At 38.7% G+C, this 21,880-nt stretch overlaps 1 protein-coding gene across 1 annotated transcript in view; it reads right to left on the bottom strand.

Moving 5' to 3' along the window:
* The window catches only part of LOC126416609 (ornithine decarboxylase-like), a 108,541-nt gene extending 86,912 nt beyond the window's left edge, over positions 1-21,629 (bottom strand). Inside the window, exons 1-3 of the mRNA XM_050084362.1 lie at positions 21,463-21,629; positions 21,221-21,317; positions 20,964-21,040 (exon numbers count right to left, since the gene is read on the bottom strand). Of these exons, the coding sequence (XP_049940319.1) occupies positions 20,964-21,040; positions 21,221-21,317; positions 21,463-21,552 (264 nt within the window). The 5' untranslated portion in view covers positions 21,553-21,629. The remainder of the gene's footprint in view (positions 1-20,963; positions 21,041-21,220; positions 21,318-21,462) is intronic.
* Between the last annotated feature and the right edge of the window lie 251 nt (positions 21,630-21,880).

Here is a 21,880-nt window from a genome sequence, read left to right as displayed (position 1 = left end):
GGATCTCGACCAACGTGAACAGCAATGTCGCGATAAAATAAACTGCAATCACGATAGGCTACAATCTGACCTATATCAAAGTCAGAAACGTGATGATAAGCATTTCTCCTCCTTACACAAGGCATCACAACAACATTTCACCAGGTAACGCCGGTCAACTGCTGTTTGTGTATGAGAAATTGGTTGGAAACTTTCCTCATGCCAGCACGTTGTAGGTGTCGCCACTGCCACCAACCTTGTGTGAATGCTCTGAAAAGCTAATTATTTGCATATCACGGCATCTTCTTCCTGTCAGTTAAATTTCCCATCTGTGACACGTCAGCTTCATGGTGTAGCAATTTTAATGGCCAGTAGTGTAGTTAATTTAGGAGGCAAGAGGAACAGGACTTCTGGTCAGGTGAATACAGGGTTATAAATACAAAATCAAATAGAGATAATGCAGAAGTAGGTTTAATTACGAATAAGAAAATAGGAACTTGGATAAGCTACTACAAACAGCATAGTGAACGCATTATTGTAGCCAAGACAGACACAAAGCCCATGCCTAGTAGTGCAAGTTTATATGCCAACTAGCTTCGCATATGGTGAAGAGATTAAGAAATGTATGATGAGATAAAAGAATTTATTCAGGAAGTTAAGGGAGACAAAATTTAATAGTCATGGGGGACTGGAATTCTATAGTAGGAGAAGGAAGAGAAGGAAAAACAGTAAGTGAATGTGGATTGGGGGGTAAGGAATGAAAGAGGATGCTGCCTGGTAGAATTTTGCCCAGAGCATAGCTTAATCATCACAAACACTTGATTTAAGAATCATGAAAGAAGGCTATATATGTGGAAGAGACCTGGAGATGCCAGAAGATTTAAACTGATTACACTAGCTAACAAATTTAAACTTTTTTTCTGCATCTGGTTTGTAAATGGCTGGATTTACCTAATTTTGGGGTGCTGAATACACTGGTAAAATCATTTTTTCTCTATGACATCACATTTACTAGATACACAGCAGAATAGAAAATGGTAATAGTGAAAATTGACATAATTAAGTCAAACAAAAATGCACATTCAGAACATTTGAAATCAATACTATTTTGTATGTATCATGATGTCAACAAAAGATCCAAATTAGTTCAAAAGATACTTTCACTTTTAATCATCTTTGGTATTCGAAAAATGCGACGACGGAGCTCTTCTTTTGTTTGCTGTTTCCTCACTATCCCTAACAAGGCCCAAGCAGTGGTCCCCCATCATTGAAGGGTTCCTATGGCCTTGGTAATGGTGTTCCATGGTAAGAATGTCATGGTGAAAGTATTCACCATGCTCATCATCACTTATGGATCCCAAATTTTCTGGGAAGAAATCAAGGCGAGAGTGTAAAAAGTGAATTTTAAGTAACATTCTACACCCAATGTTCTTATAGTTGTCCAACAGATCATTCAACATGTTAACATAGTTTTTGTCTTTTCTGTTACTCAAAAAGCCCTTCACAATTGCTTTAAAAGAAGACCAAGCAACTAATTGGACATCTGTGAGTTTGGTATCAAAGTTTGGATCTTTCAGCAATTTTATTAATTGTGGTCCAACAAATATACCTTCTTTCAGCTTTGCCTCACTTAATTTGATAAATTTTTCTTTTAAGTGATTGAATGCCTCACCTCCTTTATCCAGAGCTTTTACAAAATTCTTGATAGGGCCCAACTTGATATCAAGGGGAGGCAAAATGATTTTATCAGGTTCAACCAATGGGGTATTGTTCACATTTACGTTTCCAGGAACATATGACTTCCTTATAGGCCATTCCTTGACTGTAAAGTGGTTCTTGGTGTCATGGCTGACCCAAAGGCGCAAAAGCAGCAGTATTTCATGAATCCAGCCTTTTAAATTACAGCAAAGCTGCCATTTATGATCCTCATATTTGTTTGCCTCTAGCACCAAGGCCATGGATTCATAAGTTTATTTCATATCTACTGCATAAACCAAAGGTACTGATGGAAATGCATTGCCGTTATGCAGTAGTACTGTTTTCACGCTGGTTTTACTGGAGTCAATAAATAGTAGCCACTCCTGTGGATTATGTTGTACACCTAGCTACATTGTCAGACCATTGACATCTCTGCATACACACATTGAATTCGGCATATTGAAATATTGAGCAAAGGAAGCACCTCTTGATGAAACAGGAAATTTTTGTCCCTCAAGCTACAAGCTCCCATTGTTGCAGTCTCAACCCCAAGAGTTCAGCTTGCCATTTAAAAACTTTTAGATGGCAAACCAAATCATTCAATTCACAGGAAACACTCACTGAGGATCTCTTTCACACCACTGGATTACCACACCAACCATTTACTGATTATTTGTAGATGTTCTAGTTCTCCTCTGCAAAGCAAAAACAAACAATTAAACATCAAAACAGAAGAACAGCAAAAAGTGAAATACTGAATACAAAAAATAAAAATCCCTCAAAAACTCAAAACTGGTATGTGCTAGAACATTTTGAAACGTATATTGGGATTCTACACACCAAAATACATACTAGTTGATGTATCACATCCCAGATAGCTGTTGACTAGTGATATATAATGGTAAGACAGAGATTTAGGAAACAGGTTTTAAATCATAAGACAGTTCCAGGGCCAGATATGGACTCTGATCACAATTTATTGGTTATGAACTGCAGATCAAAACTGAGGAAACTGCAAAAAGTTAGGAATTTATGGAGATGGGAGCTGGATGAACTGAAAGAACCATAGGCTGTAGAGTCTTTCAGAGGGAGCATTAGAGAATGATTGACAAGAACAGGGGAAAGGAATACAGTAGAAGAAGAATGGGTAGCTTTGAGAGTTGAAATAGTGAAGGCAGTAGACGATCAAGTAGGTAAAAAGACTAGGGCTAGTAGAAATCCTTGGGTAACACAATAGATACTGAAATTAATTGATGAAAGGAGAAAATATGATAATGCAGTAAATGAAGCAGGCAAAAAGGAATACAAACATCTGCCAGAACAATCCCCAGGAGTAGACAACACTCTGTTAGAACTACTGATAACCTTGGGAGAGCCAGTCATGACAAAACTCTTCCATCTGGTGAGCAAGATATATGAAACAAGTGAATTACCCTCAGACTTCAATAAGAATATAACAATTCCAAACCCAAAGAAAGCAGATGCCTACAAGTGTTAAAATTAGTGAGCTATCAGTTTACTAAGTCACAGTTGCAAAATACTAACACAAATATTCTTTACAGACAAACGGAAAAACTGGTAAAAGCTGACCTCAGGGAAGATCTTTTTGGATTCCATAGAACTGTAGAAACATACAAGGCAATACTGAATCTATGACTTATATTATAAGACAAAAAAAATGGCTCTGAGCACTATGGGACTCAACTGCTGAGGTCATTAGTCCCCAAGAACTTAGAACTAGTTAAACCTAACTAACCTAAGGACATCACAAACATCCATGCCCGAGGCAGGATTCGAACCTGCGACCGTAGCGGTCTCGCGGTTCCAGACTGCAGCGCCTTTAACCGCACGGCCACTTCGGCCGGCTATTATAAGACAGATTTAGTAAAGGCAAACCTATGTTTATAGCATTTGTAGACTTAGAGAAAGCTTTCAACAATGTTGACTGGAATACTCTCAAATCCTGAAGGTGGTAGAGGTAAAACACAGGGAGTGAAAGGCTATTTCCAATTTGTACAGAAACCAAATGGCAGTTATAAGAGTTGAGGGGCACAAAAGGGAAACAGTGGTTGAGAAGAGAGTGAGACAGGGTTGTAGCCTGCCCTGATGTTATTCAATCTGTGTACTGATCAAGCAGTAAAGGAAGTAAAAGAAAAATTTGCAGTAGGAAGTAAAATCCAGGAAGAAGAAATAAAATCCTTGAGGTTTCCCAAAGACATTGTAATTCTGTCAAAGACAGCAAAGGACTTGGAAGACCATTTGAACAGAATGGACAGTGTCTTGGAAGGAGAATATATGATGAACATCAACAAAAGCAAAATGAGGATAATCAAATGTAGTCAAATTAAATCATGTGATGCTGAGGGAATTAGATTAGGAAATGAGACACTTAACATAGCTGATGAGTTCTGATATTTGGGTAGCAAAATAATTGATGATGGTTGAAGCAAAGAAGATACAAAATGTAGAATGGCGATGGCAAGGAAAGTGTTTCTGATGAAGAGAAATTTGTTAATATCGAGTAAAGATTCAAATATATGGAAGTCTTTTCTGAAAGTATTTGTATGGAGTGTAGCCATGTATGGAAATGAAACATGGATAATAAACAGTCTAGACAAGAAGAGAATAGAAGTTTTCGAAATGTGATGCTACAGAATAATGATGAACATTTAATGGACAGATCATGTAATGAAAGATTAACTACTGAATAGAACTGGGGAGAAGAGGAAATTGTGGCACAACTTGACTAGAAGAAGGGATCAGTTGGTTGGTCATGTTCTGAGGCATCAACAGATCACCAATTTAGTACTGGAGGGAAGTGTGGAGGGCAAAAATCATAGAGGGAGACCAAGAGATGGTCACACTAAGCAGATTCAGAAGGATGTAGGGTGCAGTAGTTACTCAGAGATGAAGAGGCTTGCACAGTAACATGGAGAGCTGCATCAAACCATTCTTTGAACTGAAGACCAGAACAACAGAGAACTGCTCTGTGGCATAATCTTCTGTCACAGTGCTGCTAACGTTAAAAGAATATCTATTCTACAGAAGTGTGACATATAAATACTGTTGTACAATATGGTGTAGGAGTGGTATAATTAAGATACGACATGGTATGGAATGATAATAACTCTTTATTGCTTCAATATTACATGGTAAGATAAACACAACCATTCTAGCAGAAAGCATAGAAGACACTATCGTACAACACACCCAGGTCAAAGATGTGAAGTAGAATAACTTGTCAGCATCCTATGTGGTACACGGTTCTGGTAACGTGATTGTGGTGTGATGAGGTGTGATGACTGGCAGTGGAAGCTTGCACTGAGCTCAGGTTCTGGTATGTTGTCCTCATTCTCCACCATTGCTGCTGTAGTGGGTAGTGATGTTCAAGGGATGGTAATGGTCAGAAACCCTTAAGAAGATAGCATCAATGAGATGTCTCATGTGTCAAAGTTGTTAAGCACTGTATAAGAATAGGTGAAATGGTGGCTTTCTCAGTCTTGCAACAGGGTTAAAACTTTGTCCACAAGGGAGTCTCTATAAGTTTGATACTCAGGTCATTGCATTGTAAACCATTGATGTCAAGCTTTACCACAAAGTCAGTGATGGGCACGACATGCATGGTCACATTGTCATGGGGATCAGCAGCAATCATGTCAGTGATGGATGGATTGTCCTGAAGCACCCATGTCAATTGCAAGTGGTTTATCCATAATGTGCTTGGGTTTGCTACTGAAAAGTTAGTCGAAAGTATGAGTGTTGTGTTTTAGCACCTTGTGCAGGCCCATATAGGATCCTGCAATGTGGAACATGATGTGGGAGCAATATGCAAGTGCTATATGGATAAAAATCTTGAAGTGCTGTAAGGTCATGGAGGCAGAATTTTCAGGCAGGCAGTATGTTCTTTAACCCTCATAATGAGGGTGGGAAATTCAGTGGTATCTGCCAGTAGTGTCTAAAGCATGAAATCAGTGGGGAGGACGAGTTATTTTCTATGTGAGGATTTGGTTAAGGATTCGTTGAGTTCTTCCTTGTATGTGCTGTGTATGCCTAGAAACACCCATGGCAATGCTTCTGTCCAGTAATCTCTATGGGATATTAAAGCAGCCTTTAATGTACAATGCCACTGTTCCACCATACCACTTCTTTGAGTCTGGTATGCAGCAGTTAAGTAACAGTGGGTGTTATAGAGAGTGCACAGTGCAGAAAACAAAGTGGACTTGAACTGTAGGCCTTAATTGATGGTAATAGACATACGCCATCCATAGCGAGCAATCAAGATGTTGATGAAAGTTGTTCTGCCAACATGTTGTGTAGAGGAATAGCTTCTACCCATCATGTGATGTGGTAAATGATTGATAGTATATATCAGTAACCCTTGGATTTGGGAAGGGGTCCCAAAAAGTCAGTGTGGACATGATGAAATCACCTTTTGGTATGGTAAATTGTCCAAGTGGTGGTTGTGCATGTCATCTCACTCAGCTTCTCTGACAGACTATACATGTACATTTCCATTCTCAGCAGTGTATCTTTACATGTGGCCATAGAAACTGAACAGTAACAAGTTTTGTTGTTAATCAGATGCTGGGATGTGTTAAGTTGTGCAGTTGGTCAAAAATGACTTACCAAAATTGTCATGGTATTAGGGGATGAGTTGAATTTTGTGGGATGTGACTCGAGATCTGTCTTGTTTACATGGTAGGAGATGATTTTCAATCTTCAGGTTCATGATTGTGTCACTGACTAGGTCTTGAATTGCTGTTGTGCTTCCATGGACTTATCATAATTGATGTGTGATAAGTAATCAGTGGCAACATTAACTCATCACTTTAGGTGATGTATGTCCATTGGGAATTGTGCAATATGGTTGAAGTGTTGGGAACATCTCAGACATAAGTCTTTTGGTGGGTTGCAGATTGAATTCACTACTGGTCAATGGTCTTTGTAGCTAACAAATGGTCTACCTTCAGCATCATCCTTAAACTGGCAAACTGCCTCATCGACTGTGAGGACTTCATGGCCATAAGCTGACTTGTGTTCTGAAGCAGTGAGTTTCTGGGGAAAAAAATCTAAGTAGCTTTTGGATGCCTGCTACTTCCTGTTGGAGGACTGTGCTGATTGCAAAGTCACTTGCATACACCATTATTGATAATGGTGCATGAAGCAGCAGATGGGCCAAGATTGTCACATGGGTAAGGCAGTCCTTTAGTTCTGAAAGCTGTCTGCATGACAGAGTCCATTTGCCATTGGTGTTTCCATCTTTTAGTGCCTCTGTTATTGGGGCATTTAGGGTAGCACCATGCTATAGGTGGTGCCTGCAAAAATTTATCATCCCCAGGTAAGGATGTAATTCTTGGTAGTCATGGGAAGGAGGGGACTGATGGATAAGGTCTGTTCAATGAAATGTTGGGTGGTTGCCTGTGGTATTAACTCATGACCCAGGAAGACAACTTTGGTTTGTCATAATTGGGTGTCATTATCTGCTGATTAGATGAGAATGTCATCCAGGTAAGTGAAGTGAAATGACAGCTTGAGTAGGATACTGTTTAGAAACCATTGCCACACCCGGGCTGTATCTTTTGAGGCCATACAGCATAAAAGGATATTAAACAGTCCAAACAGTGTAATGATTGCTGTCTTTTGAACATCCTCTGCATACATCAGTATTTCATGATAAGCTTGATTACAGTCCGGAATACTGAGTAGAGATGTGCCAACAACGTAGTGAGTAAAGTTTTGTATATTGGGCACCAAGTAATAATCAATGATACTGCATCCATTAAAGATTCTGTATTCACCACATAAGCATAAAGAACCTTCTTTCTTCAGAGCTAGTTTGATGGATGAAGCTCATGGATTGTCTGAGGGTGTGATTTTAGAAGTTCACTGACTGCTGCTTTCACCATTTGGAGTTTATTGGGTGAAAGCCAGCTTTGTCAGTGTCAAACCAGGGGATGTGGTAAGGATCTGTTGTACAGGCACAATGAGCAAAATACACTTATAAAAGATTTGTAGGTGACTGCACATGCAGACTGGATGCAGTATGTGTGAGGTGCACTAGTGCGAGGAGTGCATTACTAACTTTATTGGTATGCAAAGATTGCAGAGGCAGTGGTGCTTCCTGCCAGACAGGTAGATATGTGCCACAGCTGTGTTTTGTGTGTGTGTGTGTGTGTGTGTGTGTGTGTGTGTGTGTGTGTGTGTGTGTGTCATGAAGTCATCATCAATGACTGGAGATGATTGCAGTTTTTGGAGATGGTGTCATGCTGTGGCGAGCTCATTGAATATTTTTGTACTATCATCAGTCGTAGTGTTTCATTATCCTCAATGAAGCATAGAGACTCTATCCAGGTTTTGATGTAACGAAATTGGTTTTGCCCAATTTATTTGATCTCGGGGATGCAGTCAAGGAGATGACAGTAATGTTGATCTGTTTCAACACTCTATCATTCATCATTTGAAAGTGGTGTGGTTGTGTTGTATTGATTCTGACAAAGGTTGTGGCTGATGATGCCAGAGACTATATGGCTGGTGATACATTGAATTAGTCTGCCTTTGTAATATTCCATAATAGCAGATAAATCAACTCCAAAGATGGCTTCACTGACCTCCACAATTTGAAAATTCCATGTCGACATTGTTCCAAATCCCAGATGTAAGATGTATGTTTCAGTGCCGTAAACAATGACAGTCAATTTGTTCATTGCATTAAGCTAAATGGCTGTTTTGCTGTAGGCTGCAATGGGTGAGTTCAGGGGTGCTGCACTAACTTCTGAACCTGAATTGATTAAGTAATATTGTTGTCTGAGTTGATCCAGGGTACAGAGCCTGCCATTATTCCATGATGATGAGACATGCAGTGAATGGTTGATGCTTGAAACAAGGAGGCTTGCATGGTAACTGCAGCTTGATGCACCTATAATAAGCTACACATCTTTTGGGTGGTCACAGGGTGAGCGATAGTTAAGTGTGGTGTTGCCGAACTGTGCACGATACAAGCAGTATTTCAGGGTGGCAGCATGTGGAGCATGGTTGAAAGTAGTTTTTCTTTTTGTTGTTTCAGTTTCCGTCTTAATTCTGCTATTGGTTGCCCTAAACACTGTCCCAGGCAGAGGTTGTGACATTGCACTTGGTAGCAGTCATGTCGGGAGCATTGCGTGGCAAGTCTGGTGCTGCTGGCTGTGCGTGGTGGCACTGTTGTCAAGTAAGTAAGTACATTGACTGTGTTGTGTAATGACAAAGATTCTATCCACTAAACTGAGTTTATGTTCCAGCAGTTACCACTTTTTGGTAATCATGATGACTTGTATCTGGGTTGGAGTTTTGCTACCACAATGTCCACAATGTGTGATCGGGTATTAACTGTGGGTCAATTGGTGTTCATAGTCAGTGTCATAGTTGAGACGGCATTCTATGAGACGGCATTCTATCTGTTAAATGTTCATTGCATATTTCTGTTGCAATTGCTCTTTGGGCATCCTGGAGAGACACTGCAGAAGTGTTGATTTTTCTGTTTAATATTTATTTTCTGTAGGTGATGCTAAGACAATATTGCTGCTCATGCCTGCACATTGATGAGGAGTTTGACAAATTTAGCTGCATCAATTATGACATTGTGGACAATAAGAATGCTATCGACAATAGTGAGTCATATGAAGTATTGATCCAGTGGAAGTTTGGGATGGATGCCAAATCATGATTGGGGTAAGGACACAATTGTTTAGCCGTGCCATTGCTTTTCAATTCATTGCATTTTTGAGTGCCACTGCCACTTTTAATCAAAACATTTTGTTGAAAAGCTCATTGGGGAGCACCAGATGCCACAGTGTTGCATTCATGAAAGAACATTGCAAATTGTAATGCTCAATGGCTACACATCAGCTGCATTGTTGTTGCATAGTGGCCAGTTCATTACATATGCACTGTGATTTGCAGTCGCTGAGGGTCACAAATGCTGTCTGATACAGTGCAGGAACTGTATAATTAAGAAACAACGTGGTATTGTATAATATTGCCTCTTTATCACTGAATATTACATGGTAAGACAAACACAAATCTTCTACCACAAAGCACAGAATGCAGTGTCTGAGTAAACAGCCAGGCAAAAAATCATACACTGTGAAACAGAGTCACTTGTCAATAGTTATATGTGGCACGGAATTCCCACATGTCTAAAGCAGTGGCACGGAATTCCCACATGTCTAAAGCAGAAACTACACATTTTGCAGATTTCGCATGAATGTTTTCAGGGGCCAGCACATTCTCTCACTAAGAGCAGTTGTAGTTCATGATACGAATAAGTTTATGATCAACCATGGGATTTGTAACAACAATACTAGAAGTCAAAATTATTGCCATATAGACTTTGGATCCCTGTCTAGGGTTCAGAAAGGAGATTTATACTGTTGTGTAATCGCAGTAATAGCGGTAGTACTGGGTAGTAGTAGTAGCAGTTGTTTTATTCATACTAACAAGATTTGTTTAACAAGGATGGGACAGGTTGCCAGCCACAGCATCAAAGTTGAACCATCTCATTATTTGACTTAACTTATTCAAGTAAACCATAGAAAACTTAAATTAGTATTTCCAGATGGAGACTTGAACTTCCATCCTACTGAATGTAACTTCATTCATTTTATCCCTAATGTGCAATATTGTTTTATTTAAACGTTCTTGCAAAGAAGTTATATCATAATGCAAAAAGGAGAAGGTAATGGTATGCTATTAATTCACTAATCAGTGACAGCCATTACAGATAATGCACACGCTAGACACCACACACTATTTCTTACACTTAACACTGTCAGCTGACATCGGGAGCCTGAGGACAATGTTTGGTTTCCAGCTTATATGCTGAAACTTTCTATTTGCTTGCCCGAAAAACCGAGCCAGCATCTCTACATAATTAGTGAGACACTGAGCTCACAAAGACAATATGATGTTTGTGCAGCAATGCCCTGGACTTATGCAGTAGGTGGGGTTGAGCGATAACCAAGCAAACAAATTATTTTCAGGTGGGACCAGAGATTGGTCATAGTTTTTTCCAGATACCATTTAAATTTTTTTGTGAAATAACATTCCAAGGTTGTCCAATAATTCTCATAGCATCTAAAATATGGAACCCATTCCAAAAATCTTTATGAGAGAGCTCATTGTTTTGTCTCAGAATTTCATGTAGATGTGCAAACAATCATCTCATGCAGTAAGCTTTAAAAAATTTAATGACTGAATGGTTGCTCAGTTGAAGCAAGCTGGTGGTATCCAGTGGCAAAAATATAACTTTCACATATGGGTGGAAATTAATGGAGTAACAGGAGGATGACTTGGTTCTTTGTTGATTAATATCAGCACTTTAAACGAGATTTGTTTTAATTAACAATAACATTTGACTTCAGACATGAAGTGTAGACCAAACCTGACCTCAAAAAGGGAAGCTGTCGCCCAAGCTTTAGTATGCGACTTCCAAATCATGGGCAACTTTAGATGCATTTTTAAAGCTCATGAACTTTCTGAGCAATAAACTTAGAGATGTTTCAATTTACAATCACCAGCTGCATTCATGCCAATCATCATTGTCACTCCATCTGGAAAAGTTTTCTCTTCACATGTGATAAAATTCTTTTAGGCATCTGTTTCCAGAACAGACCAGTTTCATCTACAGAAAATATGGTTTAGACAGTATAACCACTTTCATTGGCTTGAGATCCTCTGGATAGAGTAATGCAGTCTCTTTATTGGTGCTTGCTGCCTCTCCCCTTCCTGTAACGCTATGTCAGTTACTGTGACTTTTGAATCACTTAAACCAACTGTTGCTAGCTTTAAACAATTGAGCTGTAGCCACTTTCCCAACTTCTTCTTTTCAATATCTCAAAAATCAACTTAGCCTGAGAGCACACCATGTCCCAATCAATAGGACAATTTTTCACTCTTATTTGAATATCACACCATAATGTTACCATCTGAGTATTAACACCTAATACCATGATGTTTATGAATTATACTTGAATTCAAAGATTGAGCATTTTACAGATTTAAAAATTTTAATGACTGCCTGGTCCCTCAGTTGAGGCAAGCTGGTGGTATTCAGTGGCAAAAATACAACTTTCACTTGTGGGTGGAAAAAATTGTTGTGATTGTTGATTCCAGTAGATCAAACTTCTTTGACTATTCACAAATCTTAATTTTTGCATCAAAGTCTTTGATAATATTACATTTACATTCCAAAGATAATGAATTTCTTGTCTTATTTTATGGAAATGAATCAATTATGTTTCATTTGGATGACACAGTTAGAATCTATCAATCAAGCCAACTCCTTGGATAAAATGATTCCACACGAAAATACATCTGTACCTGTAGTAACTCAAACACTGTTGTTGTTGTTGTTGTCGTTGTCATCATCATCATTGTCATTGTTGTTTTTGTTTACTAGCATAACATTTTTCAGCAAATCCCTGCTTTGTGTTATCCAAACAATCCTTCGCCATATAGAATGTATTGCTTATGAGGCACACATACTGCTTGTTTCAGTAATGTCATTAAGATCCTAGGGAAATTTACCATACTGTTTTATTCCTTGGTAGTAAATGCAGTTTTGAGTTTTATGTTTATTCTTTCTTGGTACTTGTAAGTTCAGTATAGATCTTTCTCCTTAGTCATGCAGTAATTAACAAAGTTATTACTGATACATAGTACTTGTAAATGTGCTCACATGGTGCAGTTAAAATCCTCAATAGTTTCAACAGACCTTTACAATGAGCCTAATTACTATTTTTGGTTATTATTCTTATGGCTCTTTTCTGTAGTTTGAAAGCTATGTTAATATTTTGTAGATATGTTCCCTATAAATGAATTCATATCTAATAATTCACTGTGCATATGAAGAGCATGTAAGTAAGAGGCACTGGCTGTTACACACTGATGACGGAGTCTATGGCCATTGCACGCTGATGATATTCTGTTTGCTTTAGCATATTTCTGTGCTCACTTCAACTGACAACCAACATTCATCCCTATAAATTTTGTGATTGTTATACAGTCTATAAAGGTACTATTTGTATTAAATTTAACAGTTTAATTTTCCCTCTTCAAACTAAACTTCGTGGGGTTTATCTTCATAATGTTCAATCTAGCTTTACTACATATTCTACAAGTGCAAATTTCCTTGGGGTTGCCATTTGTTTTCTCTGCAAGGAATTCTCTCATTTTCTCAATGAATATAAGCACTACAATTCTAATAAAGAATTGTCAAACATACAGATAAAATAATGGGAAGTCCAGGAAGGAATCACAGTAACATGGGAAGGATAGATTGCTACTCACAACATAGAGAAGGCGATGAGTCCCAGACAGGCACAATGTAAAAGTATGCTAGAACTTTTCAGCTTTCAGACTATGTCCTTCACCATAAAAAGAAAACACACTCACATCGACACATTTTCATGTACCCAAAGTTCACAATGGCCACGTGTGTGTGAGTTGTGCTTGCATGAATATGTGTGTGTGTGTGTGTGTGTGTATGTGTGTGTGTGTGTGTGTGTGTGTGCGTTTTCTCTTTCTGATGAAGGCATAGTTTGAAAGCTGAACAGTGCTTCCATACTTTTTCATTGTGCCTGGCTGAAACTTGATGCCTTCTCCATGTGGTGAGTAGCAATCTACGTTTTCCTGTTGCTGATATAGATAAAATAGTTGGACACACTACAACATGAGTCATTACCCTAAAAAAAGGCAGCCGAAGGGAGGTTAGATGAAAAATTCTGGGTATAGGCTTAGATGTTAATAGATACGAGGTCTGTTCAAAAAATTCTGAAACCTTGTTCACAAAATTTTCTGCACTTACTTTTCACTTATTGTGCATAGCCTCCTTTGAAATGCTCTCCTCCACAATTGATATACCTCTCCCAATGCCTTTTGTACTTCCAGTATCAGTACTGGTATGCCTACTGCTGGATTTCATGAAGCGCCACCTGCGAAGTTTCTTTTACCTCATGTATCATTGCAAATATTCATCTTCTGATGTGGTTTACAACTTTGCAAATTAAAAAAGCAGGTCTGGAGAGTATAGAGGATGAGGCAGCACAGTGATTTCATTTTTTGTGGAGTAGTCATGAACCAACAGAGATAAATGTGCATGTGCGCTACCATGATGCAAAAGCCATGAATCGTCTCACAACATTTCAGGCTGTTTCCTTCTTGCATTTTCTCCAAGGCATCATAACATATCCTGATAGTATCATCAATTAACAGTTTGTCCCTGTGGCATGAATTCAAGATGAATTAGTTCTTCAAAGTCAAAGAAAACTATCAGCATGGCTTTGACATTTGACCTGACCTGATAAGCTATTTTTCGTCTTGGAGAACCTTTCCTGACCAATTATGAAGGCATAATCTTAGTCTCAACATTACAAATGTAGACCCACATCTGATCATTTTATAATTCTCTTAAACAACATCTCATTCTCATTTGCACAATCCAAAAGCTCTTCACAGTTTGTAAGGTGAAGGGCTTTCTGGTCCTGACTCGTGAGCTGTGGGATGAACTTGGTGGTAACTCGGTGCATTCCAAAATGCTGTGTTAGGATTGGCACACATGATTTCTTTGACATTCCTGACATGGTCATCGGCAGACATCGAAGGACATCCTGAGCGAGGGGCATCTTTAACTTATGTCCAGCCATTTTGAAACCATGTGAACCAATTGTAACACCAAGTATGGCTTAAGCACCCACCACTGTAGGCTTGCTGCATCATTTGGTGTGTCACTGTAAAGGTTTTCTTGAGTTTCAGGCAAAATTTAATGCAGACTTGTTGCTCCTCTAACTCTGCCGTCTTGAAATTCGCAAACTGTGCAACACAACGTTCTACTCAATACAGCACTGAACAATAAGTGACAGATATACAACAATATAACTTCCAGCAGTTACATGTTAAACACAGGCATGTGCAGGGATGCCAACCACATTTTGCTCCAACATACCATTGGCATGAAATTACGAATGTTCTGGAAGTTTTTGAACAAACCTCATATAGCAGATCATATGTGATGTGGAATGCAGCAGTTTTGCTGAGATGCAAAACTATTTTCACCCATTATGCAATCACAAGTGGATGAATAGAATATGTATATGCATGTAAATAAATTTACACTGCACATGAAATTACTGTTTGCATCTTGAATTGGTTAATGGTTACTGGCCAATTTCTTTTCTTTAAAAAAAAGGGGGCATCTACTTTGAGAACTTTCAAACCATGCACATTCAAAATGTGAGTAAACTCAGGTAGAAGAGGCTAATAGTGCTGGGTCTTGGCATTTAGAACTTTTAAAAAATTAAGTTGAGAAGATTTACCTCATCATCATCATCAGGATTTCCATCCAGCAAACCAGCTAGGAACTTTGTGAACGATATGCCTCCATTGGTTTCTGTCCTGGTATAGCTTTGCCCTCTCCACCACATCCCACATTACTCCTCTCCTCTTGTGATCTTCCTTACCCTGATCTGTCCATCTATTTCTAGGCCACACAATTGGTCTTCTCCCTGGTACATCCATCTCCAAATACTGGTGTGGAGTTCAAGTCAGGTGCATTCACTTCACATGACCAAACCACTTCAGTCTCAAAGCAATCATTCTCTCCTCTGTAGTCAATGTCACCAGCAGGTTTCTCCTTAGATAATCACTCCTGACTCTGTCTCTCCTAGTTTTTTGTACAGCTGACCTAAGGAACTTCATTTCACATACTTGTATTTAACTCTCTTCTGTCTTATTTTTGACACAGGCCTCCAGACTATACATCATGATTGGCTGGAGATAAGTTTCTTTCATGGTCTGTTTGGCTTTTTGAGGGACTTTCTTGTCCCAAATTAGATTTTGTACTTGGTGGAAGAAGCTAAAGACTTAGACTTAAGACTTCTAGTTTGGAACTTCCATCGCGTGATATGCTGTTACCCAGATAATTGAAGCTTTTCAGACATTCAACCTTCCTCCTCTCCAGTATGATGTGACAAGGTGTGGGTGACCTGCTCATCTTCATTGCCACTGTCTTGTTCCAACTCACAGTTAACTTGAATTTTTTAAATTTTAAAAACAAAAGCATTGGAATCTTCATTTTCTTCTTCCTAGATTTCATTCATGATTGTGTCAATAAGTGTAATGAAGAGTAAATGGGAGAGTAAACTGCCTTGCTGAACACCTCTCTTTGTCTTAAACCATTTTGATCTTCCACCTCCTACTTGTACACTGCTCTCACAACCATCGTTCAGCATCTGGACGTTTTTAATTAATGAATCAGGAACATTATGTTTTCTCAAGCATTCCCATATTTTATCCCTTGGTACACTGTCACATGCTTTTTCCAAATCCATGAATACTACTATCAAGTCCTTTCCTTTTTCCCAATATTTCTCCATTAACTGACAGAGGGAGAAAATGAGACCTATTCTTCCCCTATTTCTTCTGAACCAATGCCATTGTTCCTGTAATTGGTGTTCTAGAATTTTCTGCAATCTTTTTTCTATGACCTTCTCCATTACATCTACATCAACAGGGTTACTCTGCAATTCACACTTAAGTGCCTGGCAGAGGGTTCATCAAACCATTTCCATACTACTTCTCTACCATTCCACTCTCAAATGGCATGTGGGAAAAAGGAATACCTAAACCTTTCCATTCGAGCTCTGATTTCTCTTATTTTATTATTATGATCATTTCTCCCTATGTAGGTGGGTGTCAACAAAATATTTACACATTTGGAAGAGAAAGTTGGTGATTGTAATTTTGTAAATAGATCTTGCCGCAGAGAAACCTGCCTTTGATTCAGTGACTGCCACCCCAACTTGCATTTCATATCAGTGACACTCTCACCCCTATTGCATGATAACATGAAATGAGCTGCCCTTCTTTGCACTTTTTCGATGTCCTCCTTCAATCCTACCTGGTAAGGATCCCATACCGCACAGCAATATTCCAGCAGAGGACGGACAAGTGTAACGTAGGCCGTCTCTTTAGTGGGTTTGTCGCATCTTCTAAGTGTTCTGCCAACAAAGCACAGTCTTTGTTTCGCCTTCCCCACAATATTATCTCTGCGGTCTTTCCAATTTAAGTTGCTTGTAATTGTAATTCCGTTGAATTGACAGCCCTTAGACTTGTGAGATTTATCGTATACCCAAAATTTACCGGATTTCTTTTAGTAGCCATGTGGATGACCTCACACTTTTCTTTGTTTAGTGCTAATTGCCACTGTTCGCACCATACAGAAATTCTCTCTAGATCATTTTGTAATTGGAATTGATCGTCTGATGATTTTATGAGAAAGTAAATTACAGTGTCATCTGCAAACAATCTAAGGGGTTGCTCAGATTATCACCTAGATCATTTATATAAATCAAGAACAGCAGAGGGCTGTGACACTACCTTGCGGAATGCCAGATATCATTTCTGGTCTACTCGATGATTTACCGTCTATCACTACGAACTGTGACCTCTCTGAGAGGAAATCTTGAATCCAGTCACACAACTGAGATGATACTCCATATGCATGCAATTTGATTAATAGTCTCTTGTGAAGAATGGTATCAAAAGCATTCTGGAAATCTAGGAATAAGGAATCGATCTGAGATCCCATGTTGACAGCACTCACTACTTCATGGGAATAAAGAGCTAGCTGTGTTGGACAAGAACGATATTTTCTGAATCCGTGTTGATTATGTATCAATAAGTCATTTTCTTCAAGGTAATTCATAATGTTCAAGTACAGTATATGCTCCAAAATCCTACTGCAAATTGAGATCAGTGATATGGCTCTGTAATTCAATGGGTTACTCCTATTTCCCTTCTTGAATATTGGTGTGACCTGTGCTACTTTCCAGTCTTTAGGAACAGACCTTTCGTCAAGTGAGCGATTGTGTATGATTGCTAAGAAAAGCGCTGTTGTGTCTGCATACTCTGAAAGGAACCTGATTTGCAGCATCTTGCATTGATGTCCACAGTAAATTTCGAGCTTCCGTGAAACTTAGCCAGTCTTTCATTATCTTAAGGCACTGTGATAACAGTGTGATTCCTCAGTAGTTGGTGCATTTCTTTCTACTACCATTCTTGAACAATGGTATTATAATTCCTTTTTTCCATTCATCCAACACTTTGTTTTATTTCCATATCACCCTCAGCATCTGGTGTACCCATTGTATTCCATGGATTCCTGCAGCCTTAATCACATCTGCTGTCAGCTCACTGCCTCCAGCTGCCTCCCCACTTTTCATCTGTTTCAGGGAATTCTCAGTTTCTAACCAAGAGATTGGATCCTGCTCTTCCTCTAATTCAATGACTTTGGTGTCACTTTCTTGTGCATCTTCCCCATTCAGTAAGATTTCAAAATAATTCTTCATCTCTTCTCTGATACCTTCCAAGTCCCTGATAATAACCCCATACTCTGTTTCAATCACTTTTACATCTTCTCTATCAGATCTTTTACTTTTCAATAACCCATATAGCAGTTTGGCCAAAGGAGAGGAGCCAGATGAAATGTGTCCCACGACAACCTTATCTATCCTAAACCTCTACCTCTTCCTTACCATTATCAAACCCTTGCCACAGATATGGCAAAGTACTTAATGGCAGCTATGGCACAGAAGAACATCTTTGGTATGGCATAGCTGGCGGAGGAGGCACCCTTTCCCTCCTAAGGGCAAATGAGGAGTGGAACCACTGCCTTGTGGTGAAGAGGGATCTTCAAAGGCTGAGGGAGTAAACTCTGAGAGAAAATCCTCAGTTGCATTAGGCTTAGCAGGCCAGCAGATGAGAAAAAGTTGTCATTGCTTTCAATCATAGAACGAGCCTCAGATTAAAAATACCTAATGTAGACAGCACTTATTGTTCTCCTGGAATGAATGACAGCTCTTCACAGCCTGAAGAAAAACCAAGGAATGCAAGAAGATACACTAAACAAGAACAGAAAACTATAACCCAACAAAAACACAAAAACAAGTTGAGAGTGGGAACATTAAATGTAATAACCTTGACAGGAAAGACTGAAGAGATTGTAGACATGATGAGAGGAGAAAGATTCATATCCTTGGATTGAGTGAGACCAAGTGGAAGGGAAAAAACTCTTAATTGCTGAGAGGTGGGTACAATAAAGAGGCAAAAAATGGAGTGGGGTTTGTGTTTCACAAAGACATTGAACCAGTTGCAGATGAGAGCTTTGTAAGTGAAAGGATAATTAGAGCAAGAGTGAACTTGGGAAAGAATAGTTTTATTATACTCCAAGTGTACGCACCTCAGCAATGGTGCAGTGAGGGGGGGGGGGGGGGGGGAATTCCTTGAAGAACTGGAAGACCAAGTAAGAGAAGATAACACTATGATAATTGGCGATCTGAATGCTCAGATCGTCATGCATAGAAATGGATGTGAGGAGGTGATGGGCCCTTTTGGATATGGAAGACGAAATTTTGAGGCTGAGGAAATTCTAAATCTGTGTATAAGGAATCATATTTTAGAGAAGAATACATTCTTAAAGAAACAAGATAGCCATAAGGTTACTAGATATGGTTGGAATGGCAAATGTAAAACAATTATAGACTATATATCAATGGACAAATTAATTGGAGGAAAAGTAAGGGACACTAAAAATCTTACCAAGTCAGCACTTGGTAGCGACCACAAGCTACTAGCAGCTGATCTACATTACAAGATGAAAAGTTTGAATGCTGTATAAAGAATGTGACAAGTTAAGGAGTGGAAGTTGAAAGAAGAAGAAAATCAGAAAAGTTTCCAAAATCTAGTAACACAAAAATTGCCAAAAACTGAAAGGGGTAGTGTAGAGGAAGAGTGGAACCTATTTGAAACATCAGTTGTTAACAGTGCTGTGCAGGTATGCGGCAAAACAAAGGGTAAAGTGAAAGACAAAGAAACCAGTTAGTGTAACAACAGAGTAAAAGATGCAATTAAAAAAAGTAATATGGCAAAGAAAAACATGGAGTTTGAAAAAAGAAATCAGAACCAGGAGTTGGTACCAAAAGATGAATGCAAGGTGACAACACTGAAGAAGGAATACTGACCAAAGAAACACCAAGCAAAGAAAATTGTGAAAGAAGAAAAGGAGATGAGTTGGGAAATATTCACCCAGAAACTAAAGCAGGATAGCAGAGGGAACCAAAAAGTCCTATGTGGGTTATTGAAAATATTTGCCTCATAATTGTTAAAATAATTGAATAAATTATTTCTAATGGGACTAATTTCAGATGCAGACAGCACAGAAGCTACCACACTTTGAATTTTTTTATCAATTGTGTAATATGGTATCATATTATATGGGGTAACATCTCATACCAAACTGAAGTTTCCAGGTCAAAAAGTGTGTAACACTAGTTATATAAAACTTCCTGGCAGATTAAAACTGTGTGCCCGACCGAGACTCGAACTCGGGACCTTTGCCTTTCGTGGGCAGGTGCACTACCAACTGAGCTACCGAAGCACGACTCACGCCCGGTGCTCACAGCTTTACTTCTGCCAGTATCTCGTCTCCTACCTTCCAAACTTTACAGAAGCTCTCCTGCAAACCTTTCAGAACTAGCACTCCTGAAAGAAAGGATATTGCGGAGACATGGCTTGGCCACAGCCTAGGGGATGTTTCCAGAATGAGATTTTCACTCTGCAGCGGAGGGTAGAGCACTTGCCCATGAAAGGCAAAGGTCCCGAGTTCGAGTCTCCGTCGGGCACACAGTTTTAATCTGCCAGGAAGTTTCATATCAGCGCACACTCCGCTGCAGAGTGAAAATCTCATTCTGGACTAGTTATATAGTTTATGAACTAAAGACAGTCCCAAAAGTTGCCCAATATTAGGAATATAAACATTCAGCAACGTACCACTAAGCACAAAAAGTTTTACTAAGAACAAAGTACAGTTTAATAAGAGCCTGACTGTCATGTTGATGGCTGGCTGTTGCTGCATCAATGAGTTTTTTATCAGGACCAGCCGATATATATAAGAGTAATAATAACCAAACAATATGAATGTCATGTACTATTCAACTTTTGTACGTCTAAACTGCAGAGATCTGTCTAGTATAAGTAAAGGCTGTAACTAATTTAATTTGATGATGTTTGAATGTAATTGCCTAGGAATTATTTACAAGAGTAAGGTACATGTTCTGTATCATTAGAATTTATGCTATGTTCTGCACCTCTCGCTATCAACCTACTATACCCATAACAAACTACATGTCTAATATACTATTCTGACAACACATAAATGATATGAAATGACCAATTAAAGAATCCACTCATCAACTCACCTTTGAAGCACAATCAAAGCAAGTTCCCAGTGCAGCCAGCACTCTGATCACATTCAGACTGTCATTGCATTTCACTGCTGCAAAAGTAGCAGAGGTTGTTGAAAATTTTGAAACAAACTGTAAATATGTAATTTATTAAAAATTTGGTGCACTGGGTTTAAAGATACACAGTTCTCAAAAACCAATTAGTGTGAGAAAAAACTTTATCCTTAGGGAAATTTTTTTTATACTCTGTAAAAAAACAGATTGAAACATACCATAAAATGGTTGGATTCTGGGCATCTGCACTTTCCATTCCTCATGTTTCTTTATTACATCACTAATATCACAAAGACAGAATGGGTCCTCCTGTAGCTAAAGAAAAAAATTCACAATAATAGCATAATTTTATCAAGCCAGTGAATAATGTTTAATGTAATGTGAAATGTGAAGTGGAAGCAGTTTGTTTATGAAGAAAAGATAAAATTGATTTTCATTTTAAGAGACATTTACTACATACTCCTGACTCTGTAATGTCCTTTATGATGTTCCACACATTTGTACTGGCATCCATGACATGAATGTGTTCATCATGTTTACTCAGCTGCATGCTAGGTATCGTCTGAACCGCTGATGAAGAGTATCTAAGACAAACTGTAGCTGATAGACACCAGTTTTGAAGAAACTTGTTAGAACATCTAAACTGAAAGAAGAGATAAGAACAGCAAACATCAGATCCAGAAATATTTTAAGCAAAAAATGTATGAGTGATCCTTTACAAAAAATCCCAATCAAGTGCCCTTTTTAGTGAAATATGATGTTTATAAAACCTTGTACTGTTGAGTAAAATGTGGAAATTTAAAAGTTAATGTTGTCAGTTGTGGCAAAATTCTCAAACTTATAACAACTGTCACTGCTGTTGTCCTCTTACTACCAAG

Source organism: Schistocerca serialis, chromosome 8, assembly GCF_023864345.2.
Source record: "Schistocerca serialis cubense isolate TAMUIC-IGC-003099 chromosome 8, iqSchSeri2.2, whole genome shotgun sequence".
In the NCBI taxonomy this organism is placed as follows: Eukaryota; Metazoa; Arthropoda; class Insecta; order Orthoptera; family Acrididae; genus Schistocerca; species Schistocerca serialis.
This window is presented reverse-complemented; position numbering and strand designations above follow the sequence as displayed.